Source organism: Chiloscyllium plagiosum, unplaced genomic scaffold (genome assembly GCF_037043375.1).
Source record: "Chiloscyllium plagiosum isolate Xiang-an unplaced genomic scaffold, Cpla_swu_hap1 HiC_scaffold_19, whole genome shotgun sequence".
NCBI classification, from domain to species: domain Eukaryota; kingdom Metazoa; phylum Chordata; class Chondrichthyes; order Orectolobiformes; family Hemiscylliidae; genus Chiloscyllium; species Chiloscyllium plagiosum.
In genome coordinates this window covers 28,755,577-28,774,735 of record NW_028270157.1, presented here as the reverse complement: position 1 = coordinate 28,774,735, position 19,159 = coordinate 28,755,577, and the positions used below count along the sequence as shown (strand labels likewise).

Genomic DNA, 19,159 nt, shown 5'->3' with positions numbered 1-19,159 from the left:
GAGATGGGAGGGGTGGGGGGACGTGGGGTGAGAGAGACGGGGGGGGGGACGTGGGGTGAGAGAGACGGGGGTGGGGGACGTGGGGTTAGAGAGACGGGGGGGGACGTGGGGTTAGAGAGACGGGGGGGGGGACGTGGGGTTAGAGAGACGGGGGGGGGACGTGGGGTTAGAGAGACGGGGGGGGACGTGGGGTTAGAAAGACGGGGGGACGGACGTGGGGTTAGAGAGACGGGGGGACGGACGTGGGGTTAGAGAGACGGGGGGGGGACGTGGGGTTAGAGAGACGGGGGGGGGACGTGGGGTTAGAGAGACGGGGGGGACGTGGGGTTAGAGAGACTGGGGGGGGACGTGGGGTGAGAGAGACGGGGGGGGGACGTGGGGTTAGAGAGACGGGGGGGGACGTGGGGTGAGAGAGACGGGGGGGGGGAACGTGGGGTGAGAGAGACGGGGGGGGGACGTGGGGTGAGAGAGACGGGGGGACGTGGGGTTAGAGAGACGGGGGGGGACGTGGGGTGAGAGAGACGGGGGGGACGTGGGGTGAGAGAGACGGGGGTGACGTGGGGTGAGAGAGACGGGGGGGAACGTGGGGTGAGAGAGACGGGGGGACGTGGGGTGAGAGAGACGGGGGGGGGGGACGTGGGGTGAGAGAGACGGGGGGGGGACGTGGGGTGAGAGAGATGGGGGGACGTGGGGTGAGAGAGACGGGGGGACGTGGGGTGAGAGAGACGGGGGGACGTGGGGTGAGAGATGGGAGGGGTGGGGGGATGTGGGGTGAGAGAGATGGGAGGGGTGGGGGGATGTGGGGTGAGAGAGATGGGAGGGGTGGGGGGATGTGGGGTGAGAGAGATGGGAGGGGTGGGGGGACGTGAGGTGAGAGAGACGAGGGGAGTGGGGGGACGTGGGGTGAGAGAGACGGGGGGGGAGTGGGGTGAGAGTGACGGGGGGGGGGACGTGGGGTGAGAGAGACGGGGGGACATGGGGTGAGAGAGACGCGGGGACGTGGGGTGAGAGAGACGGGGGAAGTGGGGGGACGTGGGGTGAGAGAGATGGGGGGAGTGGGGGGACGTGGGGTGAGAGAGATGGGAGGGGTGGGGGGACGTGGGGTGAGAGAGACGGGGGGGGACGTGGGGTGAGAGAGACGGGGGGGACGTGGGGTGAGAGAGACGGGGGGGACGTGGGGTGAGAGAGACGGGGGGAGACGTGGGGTGAGAGAGACGGGGGGGACGTGGGGTGAGAGAGACGGGGGGGGACGTGGGGTGAGAGAGACGGGGGGGGGACGTGGGGTGAGAGAGACGGGGGGGGACGTGGGGTGAGAGAGACGGGGGGGGGGAACGTGGGGTGAGAGAGACGGGGGGACGTGGGGTGAGAGAGACGTGGGGAGTGGGGGGACGTGGGGTGAGAGATGGGAGGGGTGGGGGGACGTGGGGTGAGAGAGACGGGGGGGACGTGGGGTGAGAGAGACGGGGGGGGGACGTGGGGTGAGAGAGACGGGGGGGGGACGTGGGGTGAGAGAGACGGGGGGGGACGTGGGGTGAGAGAGACGGGGGGGGAACGTGGGGTGAGAGAGACGGGGGGGGAACGTGGGGTGAGAGAGACGGGGGGACGTGGGGTGAGAGAGACGGGGGGAGTGGGGGGACGTGGGGTGAGAGATGGGAGGGGTGGGGGGACGTGGGGTGAGAGGGATGGGAGGGGTGGGGGGACGTGAGGTGAGGGGGACGTAGGGTGAGAGAGACGGGGGAGTGGGGGGACGTGGGGTGAGAGAGACGGGGGAGTGGGGGGACGTGGGGTGAGAGAGATGGGGGGAGTGGGGTGACGTGGGGTGAGGGGGACGTAGGGTGAGAGAGACGGGGGAGTGGGGGGACGTGGGGTGAGAGAGACGGGGGAGTGGGGGGACGTGGGGTGAGAGAGACGGGGGAGTGGGGGGACGGGGGAGTGGGGGGACGTGGGGTGAGAGAGACGGGGGAGTGGGGGGACGTGGGGTGAGAGAGACGGGGGGAGTGGGGGGACGTGGGGTGAGAGAGACGGGGGGAGTGGGGGGACGTGGGGTGAGAGAGACGGGGGAGTGGGGGGACGTGGGGTGAGAGAGACGGGGGAGTGGGGGGACGTGGGGTGAGAGAGACGGGGGGAGTGGGGGTACGTGGCGTGAGAGAGATGGGGGGAGTGGGGTGACGTGGGGTGAGGGGGACGTGGGGTGAGAGAGACGGGGGAGTGGGGGGACGTGGGGTGAGAGAGACGGGGGAGTGGGGTGACGTGGGGTGAGAGAGATGGGGGGAGTGGGGTGACGTGGGGTGAGGGGGACGTAGGGTGAGAGAGACGGGGGAGTGGGGGGACGTGGGGTGAGAGAGACGGGGGAGTGGGGGGACGTGGGGTGAGAGACGGGGGAGTGGGGGGATGTGGGGTGAGAGAGACGGGGGAGTGGGGGGACGTGGGGTGAGAGAGACGGGGGAGTGGGGGGACGTGGGGTGAGAGAGACGGGAGTGGGGGGACGTGGGGTGAGAGAGACGGGGGGAGTGGGGGGACGTGGGGTGAGAGAGACGGGGGAGTGGGGGGACGTGGGGTGAGAGAGACGGGGGGAGTGGGGGTACGTGGCGTGAGAGAGATGGGGGGAGTGGGGTGACGTGGGGTGAGGGGGACGTAGGGTGAGAGAGACGGGGGAGTGGGGGGACGTGGGGTGAGAGAGACGGGAGTGGGGGGACGTGGGGTGAGAGAGACGGGGGAGTGGGGGGACGTGGGGTGAGAGAGACGGGGGGAGTGGGGGGACGTGGGGTGAGAGAGACGGGGGGAGTGGGGGGACGTGGGGTGAGAGACGGGGGGAGTGGGGGGATGTGGGGTGAGAGAGACGGGGGGAGTGGGGGGACGTGGGGTGAGAGAGACGGGGGGAGTGGGGGGACGTGGGTGAGAGAGACGGGGGGAGTGGGGGGACGTGGGTGAGAGAGACGGGGGGACGTGGGGTGAGAGAGACGGGGGGAGAGAGACGGGGGGAGTGGGGGGACGTAGGGTGAGAGAGGTGGGGGGACGTGGGGTGAGAGAGACGGAGCGAGTGGGGGGACGTGGGGTGAGAGAGACGGAGGGAGTGGGGGGACGTGGGGTGTGAGAGACGGGGAGTGGGGGGACGTGGGGTGAGAGAAATGGGGGGAGTGGGGGGATGTGGGGTGAGAGAGACGGGGCAGTGGGGGGACGTGGGGTGAGAGAGACGGGGCAGTGGGGGGACGTGGGGTGAGAGAGACGGGGGGGGGACGTGGGGTGAGAGAGACGGGGGGGGACGTGGGGTGAGAGAGACGGGGGGGGAACGTGGGGTGAGAGAGACGGGGGGGGAACGTGGGGTGAGAGAGACGGGGGGACGTGGGGTGAGAGAGACGGGGGGAGTGGGGGGACGTGGGGTGAGAGATGGGAGGGGTGGGGGGACGTGGGGTGAGAGGGATGGGAGGGGTGGGGGGACGTGAGGTGAGGGGGACGTAGGGTGAGAGAGACGGGGGAGTGGGGGGACGTGGGGTGAGAGAGACGGGGGAGTGGGGGGACGTGGGGTGAGAGAGATGGGGGGAGTGGGGTGACGTGGGGTGAGGGGGACGTAGGGTGAGAGAGACGGGGGAGTGGGGGGACGTGGGGTGAGAGAGACGGGGGAGTGGGGGGACGTGGGGTGAGAGAGACGGGGGAGTGGGGGGACGGGGGAGTGGGGGGACGTGGGGTGAGAGAGACGGGGGAGTGGGGGGACGTGGGGTGAGAGAGACGGGGGGAGTGGGGGGACGTGGGGTGAGAGAGACGGGGGGAGTGGGGGGACGTGGGGTGAGAGAGACGGGGGAGTGGGGGGACGTGGGGTGAGAGAGACGGGGGAGTGGGGGGACGTGGGGTGAGAGAGACGGGGGGAGTGGGGGTACGTGGCGTGAGAGAGATGGGGGGAGTGGGGTGACGTGGGGTGAGGGGGACGTGGGGTGAGAGAGACGGGGGAGTGGGGGGACGTGGGGTGAGAGAGACGGGGGAGTGGGGTGACGTGGGGTGAGAGAGATGGGGGGAGTGGGGTGACGTGGGGTGAGGGGGACGTAGGGTGAGAGAGACGGGGGAGTGGGGGGACGTGGGGTGAGAGAGACGGGGGAGTGGGGGGACGTGGGGTGAGAGACGGGGGAGTGTGGGGACGTGGGGTGAGAGAGACGGGGGAGTGGGGGGACGTGGGGTGAGAGAGACGGGGGAGTGGGGGTCGTGGGGTGAGAGAGACGGGGGAGTGGGGGGACGTGGGGTGAGAGAGACGGGAGTGGGGGGACGTGGGGTGAGAGAGACGGGGGGAGTGGGGGGACGTGGGGTGAGAGAGACGGGGGAGTGGGGGGACGTGGGGTGAGAGAGACGGGGGGAGTGGGGGTACGTGGCGTGAGAGAGATGGGGGGAGTGGGGTGACGTGGGGTGAGGGGGACGTAGGGTGAGAGAGACGGGGGAGTGGGGGGACGTGGGGTGAGAGAGACGGGAGTGGGGGGACGTGGGGTGAGAGAGACGGGGGAGTGGGGGGACGTGGGGTGAGAGAGACGGGGGGAGTGGGGGGACGTGGGGTGAGAGAGACGGGGGGAGTGGGGGGACGTGGGGTGAGAGACGGGGGGAGTGGGGGGATGTGGGGTGAGAGAGACGGGGGGAGTGGGGGGACGTGGGGTGAGAGAGACGGGGGGAGTGGGGGGACGTGGGTGAGAGAGACGGGGGGAGTGGGGGGACGTGGGTGAGAGAGACGGGGGGACGTGGGGTGAGAGAGACGGGGGGAGAGAGACGGGGGGAGTGGGGGGACGTAGGGTGAGAGAGGTGGGGGGACGTGGGGTGAGAGAGACGGAGCGAGTGGGGGGACGTGGGGTGAGAGAGACGGAGGGAGTGGGGGGACGTGGGGTGTGAGAGACGGGGAGTGGGGGGACGTGGGGTGAGAGAAATGGGGGGAGTGGGGGGATGTGGGGTGAGAGAGACGGGGCAGTGGGGGGACGTGGGGTGAGAGAGACGGGGCAGTGGGGGGACGTGGGGTGAGAGAGATGGGGGACTGGGGGTACGTGGGGTGAGGGGGACGTAGGGTGAGAGAGACGGGGGAGTGAGGGGACGTGGGGTGAGAGAGACGGGGCGAGTGGGGGGACGTGGGGTGAGAGAGACGGGGGAAGTGGGGTGAGAGAGACGGGGGGGGAGTGGGGGGACGTGGGGTGAGAGAGACGGGGGGAGTGGGGGGACGTGGGGTGAGAGAGACGGGGGGAGTGGGGGGACGTGGGGTGTGAGAGATGGGGGAGTGGGGGGACGGTGGGTGAGAGAGACAGGGGAGTGGGGGGACGTGGGGTGAGAGAGACGCGGGGTGGTGGTGACAGCGTAAGTAATGGGAGGGTAATGTGGGTCAGAGGGGAGAAGGTTGTGGCAATGAGTGGGAGAAAAAGGCTTGATGAGCGAGGTGAGGGAGGTGGGAAAGAGAGAGGTGGTGGCAGGGGAATTGGATAGTGTTGGCGAAGGAGAAAGTGAGATGGGAAGGAGGGAAGGAGAATAGAATATAGTGGTGGAAACTCCGTGAGTGATGGGATAGTGATGGTGTGGTGGGAAAAAGGGAGTGAGTCTTTTCCTGTACATTAGAACTTTGTAAAAATTTGTCTGTTTCTAAAAGTCACTTCACAAATCCTTATTTCATGTGAAATGGGATAAGGTAGAAGTCTTCTCCCTTTTAAAACAAATTAATAGGTCCATTTAAGAAGGGGTATTGTGGGACTTTCAGTTATTCAGTCATAGAGATGTAAGATGGAAACAGACCCTTCAGTCCAACTCATCCATGCGGACCAGATATCCTAACCTAATCTAGTCCCATTTGCCAGCACTTGCCCCATAATCTCTCAAAAGCCTTCCTATTCATATACCCATGCAGATGCCTGTCAAATCTTGCAATTGTACTAGCCTCCACCACTTCCTCTGGCAGCTCATTACATATGTGCACCACTTTGTGAGAAAAAGTTGCCCTTTGGATCCCTTCTAAATTTTCTCCTCTCACCCTAAACCTTTGCCGTCTAGTTCTGGACTCCCCCACCCCAGGGAAAAGACTTTGTCCATTTATCCGATCCATGCCTGTCATGATTTTATAAACCTCTATAAGGTCACCCCTCACCCCCAGCTTCTCCCTATAGCTCTAATCCTTCAACCCTGGCAACATCCTTGTAAATCTTTTCTGAACCCTTTCAAGTTTCACAGCATCCTTCGAAAAGGAAGAAGACCAGAATTGCATGCAATATTCCAAAGGTGGCGTAACCAATGTCCTGTACAGCCGCAACATGACCCTCTAACTCCTTTAGTCCATGTTCTTAAAGGAAAGCATACCAAATGCCGCCTTCACTATCCTATCTACCTGCGACTCTACTTTCAAGGAACTATGAACCTGCACTCCAAGATCTCTTTGTTCAGCAACACTTCCCAGGACCTTACCATTAAGTGTAGGACCTTACCATTAAGTGTATAAGTCATGCTCTGATTTGCTTTTCCAAAATGCAGCGCCTCGCACTTATCTAAATTAAAATCCATCTGCCACTCCTCAACCCATTGGCCCATCTGATCAATGTCCCGTTGTCTGAGTCTTAGAACTGTAATTTCAACTGGTTCAGTGGCCAAGGTATGATGAGGGCTACGGCATCTGGGCAAGTTAAACTATGAAATATGTGACCAGGTGGGAAAGCTTTGTGGAGAAAATAGGAATCACAGAGCTATGTTTTCTTTGGATATCATTGGGTCTGTGATTTGTTCTGGGTGACATGGTGTTTATTTGTGGATGACCAATTAGTCTGAAAGGTGGCAAGGAGAGATCATCAGCTGCAGGTGATAGAAGAGAAAGGTGTAGAAAGGGTTTTGAGGTGATGGTAGGGTCCATACTTATGAACTTGAAGGCTCAAGTTCAAGTCCCAACTACTCCAAAAGTGGGTAATAACATCTCAGAACAGGTTGATTAGAAAATCTTTGGAAAGGCTATCTCTAAATGACAACACAATAGTGAAAACAATACGGTACTTTGAAGAGATTAATAAATATGTCATTAGAACCACAATGTTCCTTGTGACATAAATGTTGCCTCTAGATGTTATATTTAATGTCAGTTCTTTCCTTGTGATAGGGTTCCTGCGGAAGGTATACACCATCTTGTCTGTCCAGATTATTCTTACTACTGTGACATCTGCTGTGTTCATGTATAGTGATACAATCAAGGGTGTCGTTCACGGAAGGTAACTTGTATTAGTTTTGTAATATACATTACATTGGATTAGGTCACCATTTCCCATAATTGTTTTGTTTTTGTCGTGACTAAGGTATGATGTGATGTGAGGAGAAAGTGAGGGCTGCAGATGCTGGAGATCAGAGATCAGAGCTGAAAATGTGTTGCTGGAAAAGCGCAGCAGGTCATGCAGCATCCAAGGAAAAGAGAATCGACGTTTCGGGCATAAGCCTGAAGAAGGGCTTATGCCCGAAACATCGATTCTCCTGTTCCTTGGATGCTGCCTGACCTCATGATGTGATGTGAGCATTCCAGTAATTAAGTTTATCTAATTCCAGTTCTAATATTGAAGTAGATTACAAATGTTCTTCTGTTGCCACTGTATAATGAAGCTTTTTTAAAAATTCATTCAAGGAATGTTGGCATCAGTGGCAAAGCCAGCATTTATTACCTATCCATAACTCTTCATATACAGTTGTGTCAATCACATTGTTGTGGGTTTGGAGTCACATGTAGGCCAAACCAGGTAAGGACAGCCGTTAATTTCCCTAAAGGACATTAGTGAACCAGATGGGTTTTCCCAACAATCGACAATGAATTCATGGTCATCATTAGACTTTTAATTCCAGATTTTCTTGGATTCAATTTTTACTATTTGCCATGGGGAATTTGAACCTGGGTCCCCACAACATTACCAGGATCTCTGGGTCTAGCAATAATACTAAAATTCATTATCTCCTCTGAATTTAAAATTTAATAAAAATATGTATTATTTTTCTATGTGTGCTTCTAACTTGATTACCTTGTTTCCATTCTAGCCCTGAATTGGTGTTGGTAGCATGTTTAGGATCGCTGGGTCTAATAATTGCTCTGGCGATTTATAGACATCAACATCCCATTAATCTGTATCTCCTGTTTGCTTTTGTAAGTACTCAACAAAGTAATTGAATTGAGATCATATACAGACATGTTAACTAAATATCACTGAGTTAAATTGCTAAAGGCATTATTTTATCAGTTTCTTGTTTCTGTACTGAAAGAAAGTTTGTCTAACCAACTTTTCTTGTGAGAGTCAATTGTGAAATGTTTGATTGAGAAATCTGGCCATACACGAATAAAGTATGCTCCTGTTAATTGATCTACACAATCCAAATCATACAACATGGTGGGAAATCAATACAGTACAATAGCAATAGCATTGGAATATAATCTTCTAGTGTTAAAATCAGTTATTTCTTACAAGCTCTGGCAAAAGTTAACATTTCCAAATGGGGTTGTTAGATATCTCTAGCTAACATAAATCACATTTCAGTTATAGTTCAATCTGTTTCGGTTAGGAGAAAGTAAAGACTGCAGTTGCTGGAGATCAGAGTCAAAAAATGTGGTGCTGGAAAAGCACAGCTGGTCAGGCAGCATCCAAGGAACAGGAGGTTTGATGTTTCAGGCATAAGCTCTTCATCAGGAGTAAGCTCTGAAGAGCTTTGCTCAAAACATTGACTCTTAGGATGCTGCCTGATCGGTTGTGCTTTACCAGCACCACGCTTTTTGAATCTATTTTATTTGTGCAGTACTTACTGACTGTCAAAACTGACAACTGTGGGCTAATTTCCCTGTAGGTTCTATGCCTAAAAGCCATGTTAAAATTGGCAGTTGTCCCTAATTGCTAGCCAGAAGTTGTTTCTGTGTAACCTGGGTTCCACATCTTAATCCTTTGACTAATTACAATTCAGCTTGAATTTGGGGTAACTTCTGTCCTGACGAATTTTAAATTGCTTGACCTAGTCTGTCCCATAGATAATGCTTCCGTCAAAATTGATTTTAAAAGTTGGTGTGGAACAATGCGCTGTATATCTTTAAAGTTGTGATCATAATCTGTTTGAAGTAAAATTGGAAAATGCTGGAGAGGTTCAGGTCTGGCAGCATCTGTGGAGAGAGAAACCATTAACGTTTTGTGTGTGTTATATGTTTGTTGTCATTTTTGATCAGACATTTTTGTTTTGGGTTTTTAGTAGGAGAGTTGCCCACGGTAGCTGCATGTGTTTTTTAAACATTTAATGAATAAAGTAAATGTTTTCTCCACAGACCCTGCTGGAAGCTTCAACTGTGGCTGCTGCTGGTAAGGGCTTTTTCTCCATTTTTAGCTTTTGTTTGCAGGAATACATGATTTAACTCAACATATTACAAGTAATGGGTTATTTGTTTCTGCTAATGTGCGTACGAACAGTCATATCATCATCTTGGTTCTATCAATCTTTCTTCTTTTGCTTTACTACTAGCAAAGTTTGACTAGGGAAAGCATGGTATGTAAATATCATGTAAAAATTTGAGCAATTTTCCTGGTTTATAATTCCTTGGGTGGAAGGTGGTAGTGGAGATACCTGATATTGATATGATTCCACATTGATATACTTGGTAATTGAATTATGGAACCAAATTGATCCTCTTTGATAAAATTGCTAATAGTCTTTGACAAGCTGGCCCACAATACTCCGATATAATAGATTACCACACAGTGTTTGTATTTTTCCTGCAGTTGCATCAGATAACCTCATTGGAGAGAGTAATCCAAGCCAGACAAAGGAACAACATGTTTATTAATGCTCAGCTTTGTAATCTGCAATTTTAGCTGTGCACACATTTGGCAGTTTGAGTTTTGCTTTATGAAGATGAAATGTATCATGTAAATAAACTGAACACTTGTAGGTGCAGTGTTCCCAATAACTTGAATTTGAGACTTTTACACATAAACCTATTATGATGTGTATGTTAGGATGGAGTGTGTGTTGCCAGTGCCAAGGTGGCCACCTGCACATGTGCAGACGGCAATGCTAAAGTCACACCACTGCACAGGGCCTGTTGAACACCTCCATTGCTCCCTGTCATACTTCACATTACTTGTTTTCCCTCTGGACCCCTCTTGGTTGCTTCCCTCACTACATGGCATGCCACTTTCTTTGCAACAGAACTTTCTGGCTGCTCCTTTTGCCTTGGTTGTTGCAAAGGCCTCCTGTTGACTGCATGCCTAATTGCACACCTCACCACTTCACTCATACAATGAGGACAACAACAGGTGAGGCATAGAGGGCTCTTTCTCACTGTGCCTCTTAGTCAACGGTTTTCTAATTAATTTCAGGGGTACCTCATGGATGGTCTAGTAGCGTAGTACAGCTTATTTAAAACCACATACATGTCAATTCTGCCAAACTATAATGGCAGTGCTAAGTTGTGTTTTCACGTGTGCTCGGTGGCTGTGCCACCTCACTCTGGTATTGGAAATTAATGCAGTTATATTAGAGCAATAACAGGAAAAGCAACATAACTGTTTAAATTTTATGAGTTGAAATCTGAGAGTTATGTTAAGTTTTGTTTGCCTGTATGAAATTGCTTTTAGAAATCCATGCCTTTGTGTCTAATCATTATCAGATACTGCAGTAAATCAAATGTTGCTTCAGAGATATATTGCGAACAGTCTGTCTGTTCGGTGACTGACAATGTTTTAAATCTGTCCTCTTTCATTTTTAGTCACTTTCTATGATTATTCAGTGGTTCTGCAAGCATTCATTCTGACTACAGCTGTATTTGTTGCATTGACTGTCTACACATTTCAGTCAAAGAGGGATTTCAGCAAATATGGAGCAGGGTATGTTCACTGGAAAGAGAAAACCGGATATGCTTTAAGTTCTACGTAATGTCCTTTTAGTTTTGGATACTATGATACTACGTAGTTTTAAAGATGAATTTTTTAGATAATGTACTTTTTTAAACATCTGGAAATAAATTGCCACTATAAATTGCTGCATTGTGACCTGAAGACAGCTGTTACATAGTTCATTCTTGTCCTGATCCTGAGCCATGGCTGAGTTTGGAAATTTTCATTTAGATCTCTTATTTCTACACTGTGGCTCTTCAGTGCACTTTTTGAACTCAAATGATAGGAGTCTTTTTAGATTAGATTAATTACAGAGTGGAAACAGGCCCTTTGGCCCAACAAGTCCACACCGCCCCGCCAAAGCGCAACCCGCCCATACCCCTACATTTACCCCTTACCTAACACTACGGGCAATTTAGCATGGCCAATTCACCTGACCTGCACATCTTTGGACTGTGGGAGGAAACCGGAGCACCCGGAGGAAACCCACACAGACACGGGGAGAACGTGCAAACTCCACACAGTCAGTCGCCTGAGGTGGGAATTGAACCCGGGTCTCTGGTGCTGTGAGGCAGCAGTGCTAACCACTGTGCCACCGAGTCTTAACACTTTGGGTGCTAACTACAAGGTTATAACAATAAGCAATCCATAATTATTTTAATTGCATAAAATATAGAAACTATTATTTACAGTGTAAGTGACATTGATTCAGGACACAATAATAGTATCTGTGATGTCCTGCAGTTGCACATTCTGCTAAAATTCACTCAGTGACATCATAGGTTAAGTACCAAAGGACTTCATTAGCCTAGGGAATAATTTCAGAAATTACAATTTTGTAAAGGGAAGTGAAGAATGCCAAATGTTATGCCCTGGTTTATATTACAATGTAAGTTTCTGTTCAATAATACATTACATCTAAAACTTGTGGAAATCTTACTGTAGTAGTACTGTTGATATATATCATTGTAAATTACTTGCACAGATAAGAATTATTTGTTGAAGAGCCATTGTGTGTTGTTAAATGTTGTGTAACAATGTTCATGGCCACTACCAGTAGACTACAGATAAGTATATTAAGCAGACAAAAAGTGTCAGTCCTGGTAACTACTTTTTTGTAATGACCAAATTGGGAAGGAAATGATGTCACTGTTTTATAGTAGTAATTTCAAATTCAGTTCAGAAGTCAAACTGGCCATTTAAAAAAAAAAATCAATTTGTTTATGGAATGTAGGTGTTGCGTAGGCTAGCATTTGTTCTTAAAACGATTTTTGAGGATTTTAATCTGAGAGCATGTACTCTCAATTAATTGTTTGTATACTTGCATAACTTTAGGGGATTGACCAAAGCACAAAATAGCGAAGTTACCAATATGCCATATCTTAACAGTTTCCACAGACCTGATGATGCTTAGCCTTAATTGTCACATCCAATTTATAATTAGAGTTATAATCTGCATTGGGTAATGATTAAATTGCAATTTTTAAATTTTTGTCTTCTCCTTAGTCTTTTTGCATGTCTGTGGATTTTGTTCCTGGCTGGATTTTTAAGAGTAAGTATTGGTTGCTTTAAATGGTACGAAATTAATTGGTTTAAATCATAATACATTTACTGTGGATTTCACTGTACATATGTGGCTAGAGACATGGGTATAGGTAAATTAGTTGGATTTTATTAATTTAATATGCCTCTTTATAAATTATTTCATTCTTTTGTGAGATTCATGTAATATTTTCTGCTGCCATATGTAGACAAAAGCTTTAAGGCCCTGCTGCAAAGCTATACTTTGTGTATCTGATAGAAATAAGGCCCTGACAGAAGTCATAACCTTGGATCAGTAAGGTTTCCATGTAACTGTATAATTTCCTCTGGTGAAAATAATCCAATATGATGTCTAGTCCTGGAGGGAGGGAGTAATTCTTGATATATTTTAGTGAATATCCAAAGAGAATTATTTTTGATAGTGGGACAGCTAAACTGTGCACACACCACCTGTATTAGATTTAATTAGTGATCTATTTGTATGGCCTCTTAGTGCTAGAACATCAGTTGAGATCAAGGTGCTGTCAGAGATATCGTTTAATGCTTCTGTTCTGGGGCTAATCAAAATAAGCTGGATTGTTCATGTGAATCTTGAAACATTTACATTGTAGAATTAGTGGATCCAGGGTTAATTATGTATCATTTAAAAGTAGAGAAAGTAATTGCATTAAATACAAGAGAATTCCTAACATGTTTGTCTGTTAATTTTCTTTAGCTGTTCTTCTTGAGTGACACAGTGGAGCTTGTATTTGCATCTGCAGGAGCTCTCCTCTTCTGTGGCTTTATCATCTATGATACACATGTTTTGATGCACAAGCTTTCACCTGAAGAATATGTACTGGCTTCAATTAACTTATATTTGGATATCATTAATCTCTTCTTGCATATCCTTCGAATCCTGCAATCACTTAACAAGAAGTAATCTCTAGGATTATTGCAGAAAAAAGATGTTAATATATCTCTAACTTAAATTTAATGAAGGGGTGCCCTTTGTGTATGGACTTGCTGATTTATTATCTAACTTTGTTCTTAGTGATCGTATCTGTATTTGTTGTCTGCTGTAGATAGTTTTAACTAATAATCATCAATTTGTATAGTTTTGCTTGATGGCACTTCTGGGTGAATAGTTGAAGAAAAATATTATAAATTGTGGAGGAACACCAATCCAGACCTAAAATCCAACATATTTTCAGCTTTGTTTGATTTGAATTTAGAGAGCTTAATTTTTTAAAAATCTGAATGAAATTTGATGCTAAACTGGAAAAAAGTAATTCTAAATGTGACATGGATTCAATGAAAGATTTTTTGTCTGTTCTTTTCTATTGTAATTTGTGTTTATAGGTTGAAGTCCTATTCTGTAAGAAAAAATCATTTGAGTGCAATCATTTGAATAAAATCTGTAGTTCACATTTTATACTTTAGTGCCTATTTTAAAAGATATATAATGATTTTGTCTTGTACTCAGCAAACAATTACAAAATACCTCCTTTTGTTTAGGGACCTACACATGTGAAGGCATGGCTGACAAAGGTGGACTGATGTAAAGTGAATAAGTGACTTGAGGTGGAGAATCATGGAGTAGAGAAAATTACAGAGGGATAAGGGATTTGTAAAATATAGTGAGAAATGTTAAATTTTTTTAAAAAAGGTCAAAAGTGCCAATTGATATTTGATATTGAGAACTACTCTGGTCTTTTCATCCATCCCTATCCCACCTTAGACTGTCAATTTGTGTTTATTTTTAATTTGGGACAAATTATTTATTCAGACCCAAGCTGAAGTGTCCTTTACCTCAGATTTATAAAAAGGCACATTTTGGCAAATATGTAGACCTTTTGTTTTCATTTATAGTATCTGACATGGTCTACTTGAAGTATTAAAATGGGACATTTCATGCAACAGTACCTACAGATACATTTCAAGTAGATCAAGAATGCACGCTAGTTAAACTCTGAGAGGTTAGAAAATGGAACTGGTGACTATCATGAATGAAACTTAGCATAAAACTTAAGTAAATACATAAATGGGGAAAGGAATAGAGTTAAATAGTGGAAAGCAGGTTATATGAAATATAAGCTGAGCCACATGTCTGTTCATGCTATGTTTGTCAGATCCTAGTAAAGACCAATAACTTATTAAAAAGCAAAGTAGAACTTCCAGTGAATGACGAAAATGATGAAAAACAAGATTTCAAGTTTGATTTATCCAAAAAACATTGAATTAACACACTTTCCGAAAGCTACTTATCCCTATTTAACTTTTACAATAACCAAAAATACGCTTGCCACAGTTAAATGTTGCTCTGTCTCTTATGTAGACTTTATTTTCCTCAATCAGTCCAAGTTGTTGACAGTGAGGAAGGATGTGTCAGGTTACAGCGGGTTATAGATAAGCTGCAGAGCTGGGCAGAAAGCTGGCAAATGGAGTTCAATGTGGGTAAGTGTGAGGTGATTCACTTTGGTATGAGTAACAAAAAGATGGGGTACAGGGCTAATGGTCGGATACTTGGTAGTGTGGATGAGCAGAGGGATCTTGGTGTCAATGTACACAGATCTCTGAAAGTTGCCACCCAGGTAAATAGTGCGGTGAAGAAGGCATATGGCGTACTGGCTTTTATTGGTAGAGGAATTGAGTTCCGGAGCCCTGAGGTCATGTTGCAGTTGTATAAGACTCTGGTGCGGCCGCATCTGGAGTATTGTGGGCAGTTTTGGTCGCCATACTATAGGAACGATCTGGAGGCACTGGAACGGGTGCAGAGGAGGTTTACCAGGATGTTGCCTGGTACGATAGGAAGATCGTATGAGGAAAGGCTGAGGCACTTGGGGCTGTTTTCATTGGAGAAAAGAAGGTTTAGGGGTGACTTGATAGAGGTGTACAAGATGATTAGGGGTTTAGATAGGGTTGACCATGAGAACCTTTTTCCACGTATGGAGTCAGCTATTACGAGGGGGCATAGCTTTAAATTAAGGGGTGGTAGGTATAGGACAGATGTTAGGGGTAGATTCTTTACTCAGCGAGTCATGAGTTCATGGAATGCCCTGCCAGTAGCAGTGGTGTACTCTCCCTCTTTATGGGCATTTAAACAGGCATTGGATAGGCATATGGAGGATAGAGGCTAGTGTAGGTTAGGTGGGCTTGGATCGGTGCAACATCGAGGGCCAAAGGGCCTGTACTGCGCTGTATTTTTCTATGTTCTAACTATTCTTCCTTTTCCAACCACATAAACTTTATTGTCCAAGCTGACTTTTATGGTAAAGGATGAGTTAGAAATCCCTCCCCGTAGCCATTGCTAGGTGAATCTTTCAGCTTGTTTTTAAACTTGATGAATTGAGTCTCTTCTGTATAAACATGAGCTCCTAGCTGCAACCTTGCTGCCTCTATCTTTCAGCTCTCTATTCACTCTCTCTTTCTCTCTGCTATTTCTAATACTTGTGGTTACTATCTTCTGTTTTCAATTTGACTTCAGTGGTCCAAGAGAAAAGTACAATCATCAGTGAACTCCCAAACAAAACCAAGAAACCTCCATCACATAACTCCAGACACTTCTGCATCTAAGTTGAAAACAAAGTAACTAGACTTTAATTCACATTTTTCTATTATTTGTGCAATTCCTCTTAATTTCTGAATTTAGTTTTAAAATCCAAGATCCAGGTACTTTCCTGTTGAAAACATTGTAGATTGTCATATTCTCTCTTCTGAGCTGAAAATTCCTGAAGAAGGGCTTATGCCCGAAACGTCGATTCTCCTGTTCCCTGGATGCTGCCTGACCTGCTGCGCTTTTCCAGCAACACATTTTCAGCTCTGATCTCCAGCATCTGCAGACCTCACTTTCTCCTCATATTCTCTCTTCTGCAGTTTTACAAGCAAGATTACCACTCCATGCAATTATCAGATTTCTTTATTCTGATCAATAAGCCCTTGCAGGTTTACTTAAGCTGTTGTGTTTGTGTTGTTACAGTAAGATATGAAACCAACACATTTGTCTGGAAATAGGATAACCACTTTGCCACACAATGACAGCATCTTCCTCTCACTTAAATCTAAGGAATTTCACATTATTCCAATAACATTATGGCTTCTGGAATTGTATTTTTATTGCAGTCACTGCACAAGACATTAAAACAGTACCCTGGAAAATTAACAAAGTTGTTTACATGCCTAGTTTGGAAATTTATATTTTTAATTGAATAAATATAAAAGGAACATACATCTTTGTTTAGGTCATTTATCATGAGTCAGAATTTTCTTGGAAAGTAACATTTACAGTAAATGCCATTAGCAGAGTAAAAGCACGTTTTAGTGAGGGAAAAGTTGCAAATCATGCAGCAATTTGTGGTGATTTTCATAGAAAATGTGAACTTGCCATTAATCTTGCTGAGTTTCAAGGAATTGCTGTATTTGCGATATAAATAAATACAAAATTCTCTGCAGAAATATCTAGCCATTATTGCACGACATTTCCAGACTTTTAGTGACTGGCTTTGAACCTGTATAATACTTTTCCACTAAAAGGCCCCGAAAGAGGAAAAAGAAAGTCTTATTTCACTTCTAAGGTTTTTTTACAATATTTTTCTTTTAAGCGTCTTCTTTCTTTCATTCTCTTTTCTGTATCTAATTAGGACACTTGACTTGTAATTTAGGTCTGCAGATGCTGGAGATCAGAGTTGAGTGCTGCTGGAAAAGCACAGCAGGTCAGGCAGTATCCGAGGAGTAGGAAAATCGATGTTTTGGGCTGGAACTCCTCTTCAGGAATGAGACTGGGAGCCTCGAGGGTGGCGAGGGAGAAGGTAGCAATGGACACAATAAATGACGTGTGGAAGTGCAGGTGAAACTTTGAACAATGTGGAAGGCTCCTCTGGGGCCTTGGACGGAGGTGTGGTCGCTGGTTTGCAATTCCTGCGGTGGCAGGGGAGGTGCCAGGAGGGGAGGTTGAGTTGTTGGGAGGGTGTGGACCTGACCAGGTGGTTGCAGAGGGAATGGTCTTTGCAGAAAGTGGGTAGGGATGAGGAGGGAAATATATCCCTGGTGATGGGGTCCATTTGTAGGTGGTTGAAATGTTGGTGAATGATGCAATTTATGTGGAGGTTGGTGGAGTGGAAGGTGAGGACCAGGGGGGTTCTGTCCTTGTTGCGGTTGGAGGGGTGGTGTTCAAGGGTGGAGATGCGGGACGTGGATGAGATGCATTGGAGAGTATCTTCAACCAAGTGGGAGCGGAAATTTTGGTCTTTAAAGAAGGAGGTCATCTGGTATCTTCTGTGGTGGAACTAGTCCTCCTGGGAGAATTTGCGGTGTAGGTGGAGGAAATGGGAATGCAGGATAGCATTTTTGGAGGAGGTAGCATGGGAGGAGGTGTAATATAGGTAGCTGTGGGAGTTGGTGGGTTAATTGTATCCATTGCTCCCGATGCAGTCTCCTCTACATTGGGGAGACTGGACGCCTTCTCGCAGAGTGCTTTAGAGAACATCTCCAGGACGCCACCGCCCGTGTCTGAACATTTCAACTCTGCCGAGGACATGCAAGTCCTGGGCATCCTCCACTGCCACTCCCTCACCACCTGACGCCTGGAGGAAGAACGTCTTATCTTTCACCTTGAAACTCTTCAACTGCAGGGCATCAATGTGGACTTCACCAGTTTCCTCATTTCCCCTCCCCCTACCTTACCCCAGTTCCAACCTTCCAGCCCAGCATAGCTCTCATGACCTGTCAATCTTCCTTCCCACCTATCTGCTCCACCCTCCTCTCCGACCTATCACCTTTACCCCTACCTCCATCCACCTATTGCACTCTTAGCTACCTTTTCCCCAGCCCCACACATCTTTCAACCCCCGAGGCTCCCAGCCGCATTCCTGATGAAAGGCTCCGGCCTGAAAGATTGATTTTCCTGCTCCTCTGATGCTGCCTGACCTACTGTGCTTTTCCAGCATCACACACTCAACCCTGAGTGGTATGTCAGGAGCTGCCTCAATAAACGTACATCAGCACTTCATTATACTGGAAGAAAAGCAGAAAATTATCAGAGGAGTATGTTATAGTGAGAAGCAATTTTCATTTTTGCCCCGCAAGGCTGCATATTCAGCCCCTTACTTTACACTCATGACTATGTGGCCAAATTCAACTAATTCCATTCACAAATTTGCTGATGACACCACTGTAATTGGTCAGATTTCAAACAATGAGACAAAGTATAGGAAAGAGACTTTATTAGCATGGTATAAAGACAACAATCTCTCAATGCCAGCAAAATGAAAGAGCTGGCATCAGGATGTGGAGTAGAGGACACGCCTCTGTCTGTCAGTGGTGTTGAGGCAGAGGTGTAAATATCACAAATGATGTATCTCAGCTCATTCATGTTGACACTCCAGCCAAGAGAGCATCCCAATGCCTCTATTCCCCCAGAAGCCTAAGGAAATTCAGAAAATTCACAATTGGGGAGTTTGCTGAGCAAAGAGACCTTGGAGTGCAGATTCATTGTTCCTTGAAAGTGGAGTCACAGGTAGACAGGCTACTGAAGAAGGCATTTGGTATGTTTACCCCCAAGTCCTTCCACCTATTGCACGTTTAGTTACCTTCTCCACAGCCCCACCATCTCACATTGATCTCTCCACCCCCGACGCTCCCGGCCTCATTCCTGATGAAGGGTTCCGACCGAAACGTCGATTTTCTTGCTCTTCGGATGTTGCCTGACCTGCTGTGCTTTTCCAGCAACACACTCTCGATCTGATCTGCAGCACCACTCAGACGACCCACATCGCCCCCGTGTGTTTTAAAGGATCACATTGGGA

General features: G+C 48.4%; 1 protein-coding gene and 1 long non-coding RNA gene across 2 annotated transcripts in view; one reads left to right on the top strand and one right to left on the bottom strand.

Annotated features, from left to right (window-relative positions):
• tmbim4 (transmembrane BAX inhibitor motif containing 4) overlaps nt 1–13,791 on the top strand; it is a 25,821-nt gene extending 12,030 nt beyond the window's left edge. The window contains exons 2-7 of the mRNA XM_043709643.2: nt 7,088–7,196; nt 8,005–8,110; nt 9,269–9,302; nt 10,709–10,826; nt 12,342–12,387; nt 13,093–13,791. Coding sequence (XP_043565578.1) covers nt 7,088–7,196; nt 8,005–8,110; nt 9,269–9,302; nt 10,709–10,826; nt 12,342–12,387; nt 13,093–13,299 — 620 coding nt within the window. The 3' untranslated portion in view covers nt 13,300–13,791. The remainder of the gene's footprint in view (nt 1–7,087; nt 7,197–8,004; nt 8,111–9,268; nt 9,303–10,708; nt 10,827–12,341; nt 12,388–13,092) is intronic.
• On the bottom strand, nt 8,911–19,159 carry LOC148146743 (uncharacterized). Its single transcript, XR_015760420.1, has 3 exons — nt 18,944–19,159; nt 15,965–16,036; nt 8,911–9,109 (listed from the first exon to the last, which is right to left on the bottom strand). It is a non-coding gene; the product is annotated as an uncharacterized LOC148146743 (long non-coding RNA).